The following is an 11,028-nucleotide window of genomic DNA, read 5'->3' as shown; positions in this document are numbered from 1 at the left end:
TTTACTTTATAAGTATTTATACCCGTGCATGAGCACGGGAAAATCACTTAGTATGTATATTAAGGTGTAACACTATTCAATTTACACCAAATTTGATGGGATCGTGTCATTATTGTTTTTTATTGGAGATTCAATTACACAAAATTTGGTGTTTTAGTGTCCCATTATAATTGGGATAATAAATGAATTTATAAAATTTATTCTATAATATTTTTTAAAAAATATTAAGCTGTAAAAAATATTTTCTATGTTTTTACCAATGAATATATTCAAAGAATTTTTTTTCGTATGATAACTTTGACCGCCCCTTCTCATAAAAATAATAAAAAGTAAAAGAGATGTTATAAAAAAAAGTAAAAGAGAAAAATAAAACAACTTTTAGATTCATATGAAAACTTTAACTGTTGAATTTTGAGAATTATTGTATCAAAAAATTATTTTAAATATAATATTTAAAAAATATTTTTTGATGTTTTCACCATTGAAAATTTTCAAAGTAAATTTATTTTCATTGCTGTTAGCACACAATTTAGATGGTTTATATAAGAATGTAGATGAACCATCTAAACAGTCGATCAGATTCTTGTGTTACATAACACAGCATTTGGCCTTGCTTGGCAAACAAATAGAAAAGAACGTTTAAAAAACAATCACACCATTGAAGAACTTCAATAGTTTTTCCCAAGAAGGATACCTATAATGACAGACAAGATAGCCACTCCAAGGACGATCTTCAATGTCATGAGATGAGATGTTCCAGCTTTCTGAGTTGTTGTAACGTTTCCTGAAGAAGACGAATGTGAAGGAGAACGTTGCTTTTGAGTTGTAAAGGATAAATCAATGTCTCTTGATTTAACTTCTACTTCTTCTTTTGCCTTTGTCTCGGTTTCCTGTAAAGTTTGGTTTCTATAAAAACAGAGCATTTATATACTAAAGAAACACTTTAAGTTGATATGAGTGACTGACCTTAGACTTAGCATCAGCAAGCTGCACTTTCTTTTCAAGATCTTTGACCAATGATTCTAGATGAACAATCATACTTGTCTTAGCTTCAAGCTCTTCTTGTGATTTCTTTAGAGTAGCTTCCAACTCTGAATGCTTCTGAGAAACCGCTTCTTTCTGTCTCCTCCACACACAAACACAAAAACAAGAATCAGAAATTTGTATAAAAAAAAAGTTAGTCCTAAAGTTAAAAAGAATGAAAGAAATAAAAAAACTCAAAGAGAAAGATTCAGTAACCTCTTCAGAAATGACTGTGAGATGCTTGAAGCTCTTTATACAGCTGAGTTGCTTTCTTGTCCTCCAAGTCTCTGTCACTCGCCTTAGTCTCATGTCCATGCAGTTTTGAGGTCAGTTCTGCAACCTTTTCGACCTGGTGTTGAAAAGCAACATCATCAAATTAATGAACAAGTATTCATCCAATAGCATATGATTATTGTTACCTCTTCTTTCAACTTAGCTTCAGCAGTTTTCAATTGTTTTTCTACTTCTTCAAGGTTGGTCTCCAAGACTGACTTCTCAGCAGCCATAGCACTGAGCTTCTTGATTTCTGATACCATAGTATCCACTTTAGACTTCTCTACTTCAAGTTGTTCTTGAAGCTTTACAAGCTCACTCTTTGTGCTCTGGTATATCTCATTGACTTGGTTATTCTCTTCTGCAAGAGAACTCATCTACAACAGTAAAGAGTGTCAATATATAATAAGATGGTTTATTAATACTTTGGATTCTGAGAATGTTTGTCTACCTTTGATCTTAATCTTTCTCTTTCAGAAGTAAGCTTGTTTCTTAATTCTTTAATGGATGCCTTTGAAGCATGAAGCTCTTTTGCTGCTTGGTCTTTCTCAGCTTCTAAAGCAGAGAACATCGCTTGAAAATCGCTGGTCTCTGACCCATGACTGGCTAGTTCCTGGTTCAGCTTTAAGTTTACCTCAGCCAATGATCCATTTTCTTTCTCAAGCTCTTTGATTGTATCTTCAAAAGTCTTGAGCTTCAACAGAGACTCTTCAAGCTTCATTTTTCTAGTATTAGCAACTTCAGATGCTTCCTGAATCTCCCTTCTATGTTCCTTGAGCAGGTCTTCTTGGGCTTTCAACTTTGCAAGCATGTCTTTAGCTTCTATGTCTCTCAGTTCAAACCTTTTGGCTGCTTCTTCAGTCTGTCTTGTCGCGGTTTCCTTCTCTGCATTTAGATCTTGAATCTTGATCTTGAGCTGGTTGTTTGTATCTGCTAGTAGCTCGTTCTCCATGGAAGACTGATCAAGATCTTTTTTCAAAGAAAACGAGTGAGCAGATGCTACAGCCAATTTCTCTTCATATAATCTTAGTTTCTCAGCCAATGACTTGGCCTCTGCATCTCTGGTTCTGAGTTCCTCCATTGCCTTTTGGATACTAAGCTCTGAGTGTTTTTGCATAGCTTCAAGCTCTCTGCTTCTTGTGGTAACTTCTTCTATTTCCCTTGCTTGCTTCACAAGTCTCTCTTCAGACTCAGTTATTTTCACACTATATCCATTCAATGTTTCCTCTAACGCTTTCTTCTCGCCTATGGCTACACTTAAAGCAGCTTCAAGGCTAGAGTTTTTCACTTGGAATGCTTCTAGGTCTTTTAGTTTTTCCTCTGCTATCTCTAGTTTTGACTGAGATGTTTGAAGCAAACCTTGTAGCTCAAGGCAGCGCTGAGTACTCACGTTTCCAAGATCTTCATGCTCTGCACCTCTCTGCAAAGCTGTCCTCAGATCTTCTTCAAGCTCTGAGATTCTCGCTGATGATTGGTTCAGAGATGATTCCAGCTTAGTTACCTTCTCTTGGTACTCCTGCATCTTTCTAGCCGAATCTTTCTCCTCCTCTTCAGCCACTATCAAAGCAGATTTTAGCTGAGAGACTTCAGAAGATAATGCTTCCATAGATTTCAACTTCTGCTCAAGGTCAGAGTTGTTGGATAAAGCTTGAGACAGAAGAGCATCCGTTTTGGAGATTTTTTCATCTGAAATCTTTAGTTTCTCTTCAAGTTCATCGCAGTTCTCTTTTCTTTCAGCTGCAATGCGAGTGATCTCAGCTACAGATGTTTCAAGAATCTCTTTCTCTTGCAACACGTTGGTCAACTTCTCATTAGCACTTCTGATTTTTCCTTCTTGGTCTTTTGACAAGGCAACGAGCAATTCCTTCTCTTTGAGTTCTTCCCTTAGCTTCAGATTAATGCTTTCCTGTTCAGAGACTTTAAGAGCCATTGACTCTGCTTCCAACCGAGGCTCAGAAGCTTTCTCCTTCTTCTCTAATTCTCTTTGTGGACTGCTTGAGTATCTTTCAAGTGGAACTTTTTTCTCTGCTTTCTCATCACCCTTAGTGTTGTTGATTCCTTCTTTCTCAACTTTTATGAATCCACCATCAAATGCAGTATCCTCTTCTTCTTGCTGCATAGCTTTATCTTCCTTTGTCATTTCTTTGTTCACCTCCTGTAATAAACCGTCACAATACTTAATCTCCTACAAGAACTAACAAAAAAGGGTTGATAGATGTGATCCTACTTAAAAAAATCTTTCTTTGCCATATCTTTAATCCTACTTAAAGTGGATGATATAAGAAACAATTTTCCTTGAGTTTTAGTTAGGAGTGAACTTGTACTTGAATTGTTGAGACTTTCAAGTAAATGTTCAATGCAAAAAAAAAAAGAAACATTCGAGTTAAAAAAAAAAACTCACAAATATGGTGAGAGAACAGAACATTATACCTTAGCAGAAACATCGACCGTGTTTAGATCTTCAGGTGCACCTTTAACTACAGGAACCTCAGAACTCACTTTTGTTTCTTGGTCCATCAAGCAATTTCTGTAACTTTTGTTCTGCAACCAATGAAAGTTAGGGCTTTGAGATGGTATATTTTTGCATGAGCGAGATGTCAAACGTCTATGTTTTTTTTTTAAAATGTGTCAAACATCAATATTTAAGCCATGTTTTTTAGAGTGTTTTGTTTCTTGTATCTTCCACGCAACTTTAACCTTGATCATTTTTGTTGTGTAATCAAGTTCATTTGAACATTCCAACCGCAAAAGTTCAAGAAAAAGAAAGTGCTAACTTGTAAGAAAGAGAAACCAAAAGTCGTACAAATTAGATTAAAAATAACAGAGGTGATAGGATCATCTCTTTTGGATTTAAAATAAAAGAGGTGATACGATCATCTCTTTGTGACCGGTGAGATGCATGCATCATTTATTGTTACATTCCATTATCAAAAAGATATTCAATTCTATATGGTAGTAGATTCATTGTTATTATTAATATTTTGACTGAAAAGATTTATTATTGCCAGCAACATTCTTTTAAATATTGTAAAAGAATATAACAAAAAAAGATAGATCTACAAATGAGGGTCAACGCCCGTATCACAACGAGTTTAACCTAGATTGAGACCTTGTGAATTGTGATCATGCAAATTACAATGTGATCAAACCATTAAGCAAAGACATATTCAACTACGTGATCATTGTGTCTCGTCTGACAAAGGATAACAAGTTAACAACGGCTTTTATCAATCAATAAAGAAAGAAAAGCAACATAATTATTATAAATTGACAAATATTTTATAGATTTGCACTGAATAGGTTGTGCTCAGGGTGTAATCAAGAAAGTCTACTCCTCAATAAATAAAAGACATTAAATGGCCCAGACTGAAAAAAAAGACATTAAATGGCCACAAAACTAGTAGTTTTCTCTTTTGAAAGGTTCTGAAAATATAATATTTTAGATAAGAAAGTGTATATTTAACAAATAGATAGGAAAAAAAATCAAAAGAGAAAACGCTAAATTTTAGTATTAAAGCTAATGATAGTTGAAGACGAATAGAATTTGGAAATTTTATTAAATTTAACAAAATAAATAATCAGAAAACCATTGACAATAAATAATTTAAAAAAAAAAGAAAAAAATCGTAAGCAATAGCGACGACCAGATGCAGAGTGACACAAGTATATTAATTTAACAAGAAAAGGAAGTCTTGAAAGAAGAATTGTTCCAGAACTACACTTTTAAAATATTATTATTAATTGGAAAAAAATCTGATTCAAGACTATCAAACTTTGTTTGAAATTCTGTCAAATATGGTTACACAACAAAAATGATCAAGGTTAAAGTTGCGTGGAAGATACTACAACGTCTCATTAAAGTTTTGATATATGTATTAAATCAGACTAAACCGGGTTAACCAAAGAATGTTCGATGGAATTAAGAAACTGTAATCATTAATCTAGTTTTCCAGACGTTATATTTCTACTGATACATACATCTCCTGAAAGTTACTAGTAGAAGATGATCGATCCATCGAGTGATTGTAATCCAAAGTCGAATCATATAGCGATCGCTTTCAGATATAGTTTTTGAGTTTCAAGTAAATCGAAAACAAAGAGACGACTTGGAGCGATCACAATTCCAATATGAACGAAAATCACTTCAAGGGAATGAGAGGAACGAAGCACACATCATAACATTATTAGCTAATCCTTCTAAGAGTATATAAATTAAAGGTATATCGATACCTATAGATCGATCAAATCCAGAGAAAGAAAAAGATCAAACCAAAGATACAAATAACCTTTAGCAAAAAAAGAAAAGATACAAATAACCAAAGAAAAATGATGGAGACGCTTACTTGAACGTTGAAACTGCTTTAGTCAGTTTTTACTTTGTTGGATTTTATCTTTGATTTTTATCGCAAATGCATAGGAGAAGAAGAAGACGAAGAGATGTCAATGGAAGACGAAGAGAAGTCTTTGTGTTTATAAAGTGGACATCAACTCTTTTGTATTTTGAAAGGCAACTCCGGCGGATGTATTGTCTTAAATTCCTATTATACCCTTTCTTTTAGTTTTCCCGGTTTGAGCGTTGGATTCAATAAACTTATATGCTTCATGGTTAATTATTACATAATCAGTATCATTCTAAACCAATTTTTTTGTATTGCTTTTTGTGTGTTTTAGCTTGAAAACCATCATGAGATTTTTTCTTCTATAAAAAATTGGGAGAGGTTATATGAGTCAATTGGGAAGAACATATGAGATATGGTGGCTAAAAATGCTGCCATGGAGAGGCCCATATCAGTATGGAGAACCAAATAGAGGGAACATCAACAAAGCTCCTAAATCAATTAAAAAAAACTCTAGTGTTATCTGTCAAACAACAACCATAAAATTTAAAGATGTGAAGTTAAAGTTAGAAAATATAACTTAGATAGCCTTATCCTAGTTACCATAAGGTTCAACAAAATATATAGTCAAACATAAATTAATGAATTTTTAAATGTGTACCCAACTTCCAAATAATGAAGTTTGTTGAATGTGTGCATATCTAGGTTTGAAGTTTTTATGTAAACTAGTATAACAACAATTTAAAGTCGAACAGAAGTAAATCCCTCATAAATGATAATCACAAACAGATGAAAAAATTCATTTTTGGTTACTTATATTTTATACTAGTATATAGTATAATCACTTTACATTTGATAGAAGTAGTTAACATAGACAATTGAGATCGCCGAAATAAAATAATGAGTACAGTATATATCTTTTCTAGTGTTTTCTTGTAGAAATCATGAGACTTTGGTAGGTCGATTGAGATAGTTTAATACTTTATAAAAGCAAAGATCAGAAATGGGTAATTTGCAAGGCATTCCAACAAATTCTTACCCTTCATGCTATTTCATGTGTTCCCTTGTCTATTTTATGCGTTCTCCTATCAGAAAAAAAGGAATTCCTTCACCATTTCCCTCTCAGAACCGTAAACACGACTAACCAAAAAAAAACCCAAATTGTTTCCAAATATTTCCAAAATATCATTTATGCCGAAAATGAAATATCGATGCATTCTACTAACTTTATCCATAGTCATTGCCATCATAGCCATTTTAGCATCCAAAACTCTGTTTAGCACACATCCTAGAGTCTTTATACACAATCCTTTTGATATTTTACATGGTATTAAAGCAGTATCATATTCAGGTTTAACATCCTGCAGCAACCACCATTATCATCATTACTGTCACAAACCATCTTAGAGTAAAAAGAAAGTTTCAATATGCGACGATTTCCCCAAAAATATACCTCCACCGGACACGGGACACCGACACGACTTCCTATCGCTGCGTGGATAAGAGCGGCTGCTGCAATTTCACGACGGTGCAATCAGCCGTGGACGGAATCAAAAACTTTAGTCAGAAAAGGAACGTCATTTGGATAAACTCCGGCATGTACGTAACCATATATTTTTGCGAGTGTTTTTATAACAACCATATCTAATTATTAAGGTCTAATAAAAATACTATACCTAAAGTAAATACATATATACTTAATTGTGTGGCAGTGAAAAAGTGGTTTCATGGCATGGAGGCCCTACTCACGTGTCATCTTCGTTTCCACTTTTCATGGCCGATGTTATCGCGCCAGAAGGCTGGAACAACTTCAACGATCCATCTAGGGACGCGTAAGCACAGGGTCGGCTCAAAGTATCTGTGGGCCCTTGGACAAAAGAAAATATTTAATTTTTTTTACATGTATTTTTGGACAACTTAATTTTTTGGACCCTTATCTTTAACAATTTTTTAAAAAATTATACCTTCTTTTTAACATTATTTTTTTCAAAAAGTGTTTGGGCCCTAGGGCCCACGCCCCTCTGCCCCATACCTTAAGCCAGCCCTGCGTAAGCATATCAAACACTACAAAAAAAAACCTTTCCATATATTTTTGTTTATATTAAAGAGGTAGGTTAGTAGTAATAATCAGAAATATGTTTATGTTTTGTGTCTAGGACAAATCAGAGCCGTGCTTACCCCTTGTCGAGAAAGGCAATGGCCTTAGGCCCCATAATTTTTAGTTAATATTTAGGGCCCCATTTTATATATAAAATGCATTAGTTAGTGGTATATATGTTTATGGCCTGATCGTGTAGCTCATTTGGTTTGTGGGCTGTGCTCCACCTCATGGGTTTCATGGCAGAGAATAGAGAGAGATAGAAAGTGTTATATATGTTTACATACATACTGTACATAAAGAGTTTTTTTGGTCAAAAAAACATAAAGAGTTTGATTGTATATATCTTTTTTTCTAGATTTTAGTTTGGATTCTTTTTTTTGGATTTCAATTATAAGCATAGTCATTATATTTACCATTTTAGTTTTCTGTGAACATACCGAAATCTTATATGAAGAGATCATCTGAGGAAAAAAATGCCTTAAATGTTGTAGAAAGAAAAAAATTGCCTTAGGCCCCTGAAAACGTTCGCACGGCACTGAGGACACTATTTTATGGAGAGTATAATTGTTCGGGTCCAGGGTAAAAATCTCATTTCTAATAACCCCATTAATCATGGTCTAATATTTGGGAGAGGGCACAGTATGTTCAGAAGCTTAACGAGACTGAAGTTGCTCAACTCATTAACACGCCTTTTATTGATGGAGACCAGTGGTTACAGTTTTCCGATATTTAAATTAAACCAATAAATTAACAAAAATGTAATTTTAATTAAAGAATCGACAAAGTACAGTTGGTTCTTATTTCATAGATTTCATGATTTGAGTTTGGAAGAATGCTGCCAAAAATGATTTTAACTTCTTATATTTTTTCAATATAATAAATCAATCTTTTGTTTAACTGATTTTTTCATATTAAAGACATGAAGAAAATAAAAGATACAAGCTTAAGAGGCCTTAGTTTGTTTTTAGTCCAGCCCAATGACAGAATCTCATATCAATAATCCTAGTTTAGCTTAAGCCCAAATAAAAAAAAGAGGAGTTACGGAGAAACCAAAGAGTATATTAGTGTTTGTGGAAACTAACGCAGTCTTCAGTCACTAATTCAAGTTTCAGTGTGTTTGTTTGGGTTTTATGGAGTCAAGTTCGTAGGTAGAATATTTTAATGCTGATTATTGTGAATTGAATTCTTGCAGTAGGTAGATTTGTTTCATGTTCTTATTATACTGTGTGCATTTTTATGGTATTGGCGTAACAGAGTTTCTAAAGACTTACTTTCTTGTTGGATGCTGCAATGACGACACTTCTCAAAAGTTCAAGGGAAAGACTGTCATATAACATACGAAATATGTTAGTCAAAAGAATGTTAAGGACATAATTAACTTATCATATTGGGCGTAAGATTAATTGATGTTAAGAAATATTCTTCATATACTATCTTACAACAAAGCCAAATAGTATAAATGAAGTTGAATAGGAACATAATAGGTACAAAAACTGTGTTCACGCCAATACCAAGACCAATAAGGAATCTGCCACATAAGATCGATCTCATTCAAGGAGTGATCAGCTTGTGCACTGAAAAACAAGACAAAGCCTTGTTATTCTGATTCATCCAAAAAAAATCCTGGTTGCATACAACTTAAAACATCAAGGAATGTTAGCAACATCACGAAATCAAGATTCACCTCAGAAATTACCTCATAAGAGCACCAGGAAAAGAGACTTAAGAGTTAATATGAGGTTGAAGAAACTTTAGGAGAAGGTTAAAGATCAACAAGAGAAATTTGGAGGGAAAGGTTTGTATTTTCTGTGTTACAAAAAAAAGGTTTGTATTTTCTCACCTTTCTTAGTTTGATTAATATCCTAAGGCCGTTGTTATGAGTGTTAGTTCTTGTGACAACATCAAGGGATATATATGTGCTACCGTGTGTGAGAGTTTGCTGTGATTCTTGTCTTTCAATATGGCATACTAAGTGGTGGAGAGTTTTTTTTTTTTAACACAAAGTGGTTGGAGTGTCTATCTGTAGAATTATGTAGCATGTGTGGTTAAGTCCACGCATGTAAATTGTATTATTTCTTGTGGTGGTGCTCTTTCTATAAGATATCTGATATCCGTTTTTAATGTTTTGGGTAACGCCACATAGAATTATTAATCTGTCACTCGTTCTTGCTGGCTATCTAGTTTTTGTTTAGAATCAGTTCTAAGTGCTGATTTTTTTTTGAACAAGTTCTAAGTGCTGATATGGTTTGCTAAACAATCTTTCAGATCCAAACCGTTAAAATGTTCCGTAATGAGTCGGTGGAGAATGCAGATCGTTGGGTAGCTAGGTCCCTTAAAATGTTTAAAGAAGGCTGCCATAAAATGGTGAAATTAAACTTTGTATACACTTAAGTAAACCTAATTGAATCCACTATTTTATCCTTTTCGTGATTTTCATTTCCGATTAATCTGTCAATAAAGAACTTGTATAGATATTAGGGAACTGCCATCAGAGACCGAATCCAAAAGAAGTTAATGCAACAAGAGTCTAGAGAATTGCACGAGCAGGATCAAAACGGTGAGCATAAAGACACAGAGGAAAAGTTCTATGAAGAGTATTCCAAGCATGACATTGCTGACAGCTACGAAGTTCGATGATGGAGGAGAAGAAGAGTTATAAACATTTACTAAGAACTTTAATAATTTGTTTTTTTCTTCAAATTTTGAAGGTCCAAAAAATTTGAAAGCTAACGCTAAAGTTTCACTAGATTATATTCAAATCCGGCCCTGGTTAGAGAAGGTTTTGGATCATCCATGTTTCAAATGGTTCGTGTGTGGCTTGTGACTCTCTGATCACTACGTCATACTAGTTTTTTACGTCATATTAGTTTGTTCATGAGTAGTTATCTCTTTGTAGCTCGCGCAATTGAAAATTCAAATGAAGTATTCGTTTTGCATCTTTTCTCTCTCTCTCTTGTCTCACTCAACGTATGTAATCAACCAATCTACACCAATGTCTATGTGCATAAATAAGCACTTATTATAATTTTCACTCTTTGGCATTTTCTAAAAATTCCAAGTTTATTGAAATTCTTGGTAGTATATGTGAACTTGTCATGTGCATTTGCTACCTATTGCTATTATTGTCCTTTAAAAGATATGTAGACATTTTGAACAAAAGTCGTTGAAACCCAACTTCAAACTTTGAAACTAAGAGCACTAGCATTGGTGAACATCCCCTCTCGATTCCCTATGCTCCAATTATTATTATTGTTATTATTATTATTATTATTATTATTATTATTTTCGTTTAAT

At 33.7% G+C, this 11,028-nt stretch overlaps 1 protein-coding gene and 1 long non-coding RNA gene across 3 annotated transcripts; both read right to left on the bottom strand.

Moving 5' to 3' along the window:
• Window positions 1-486: 486 nt before the first annotated feature.
• LOC108810198 (uncharacterized) lies at window positions 487-5,798 on the bottom strand. Its single transcript, XM_057001120.1, has 7 exons — window positions 5,640-5,798; window positions 3,727-3,837; window positions 1,748-3,451; window positions 1,443-1,673; window positions 1,240-1,372; window positions 967-1,119; window positions 487-890 (listed from the first exon to the last, which is right to left on the bottom strand). Exons 2-5 carry the CDS (start codon window positions 3,811-3,813, stop codon window positions 1,244-1,246), a joined length of 2,151 nt encoding a protein of 716 aa, XP_056857100.1. The 5' UTR covers window positions 3,814-3,837; window positions 5,640-5,798; the 3' UTR covers window positions 487-890; window positions 967-1,119; window positions 1,240-1,243.
• Window positions 5,799-6,856: 1,058 nt separating this feature from the next.
• On the bottom strand, window positions 6,857-9,719 carry LOC108859581 (uncharacterized). 2 transcript variants are annotated; one of them, XR_008942034.1, is made up of 4 exons: window positions 9,431-9,719; window positions 9,246-9,308; window positions 7,598-9,057; window positions 6,857-7,491 (listed from the first exon to the last, which is right to left on the bottom strand). It is a non-coding gene; the product is annotated as an uncharacterized LOC108859581 (long non-coding RNA). The 2 variants fall into 2 exon arrangements; XR_008942033.1 differs by having other exon boundaries at window positions 7,598-9,308.
• Window positions 9,720-11,028: the final 1,309 nt, after the last annotated feature.

Source organism: Raphanus sativus, unplaced genomic scaffold (genome assembly GCF_000801105.2).
Source record: "Raphanus sativus cultivar WK10039 unplaced genomic scaffold, ASM80110v3 Scaffold3273, whole genome shotgun sequence".
NCBI lineage: Eukaryota > Viridiplantae > Streptophyta > Magnoliopsida > Brassicales > Brassicaceae > Raphanus > Raphanus sativus.
The sequence above is the reverse complement of the archived record's forward strand: the minus strand, read 5'-3'. Positions and strand labels throughout refer to the sequence as shown.

Coding starts and splice junctions, on each gene's coding strand:
- LOC108810198 (XM_057001120.1), bottom strand. CDS start 3,813: ATGGACCAAGAAACAAAAGTGAGTTCTGAGGTTCCTGTAGTTAAAGGT. Junction 3,452..3,726: donor CGGTCGATGTTTCTGCTAAG/GTATAATGTTCT, acceptor GGTTTATTACAG/GAGGTGAACAAAGAAATGAC. Junction 1,674..1,747: donor GAGAAAGATTAAGATCAAAG/GTAGACAAACAT, acceptor TTACTGTTGTAG/ATGAGTTCTCTTGCAGAAGA.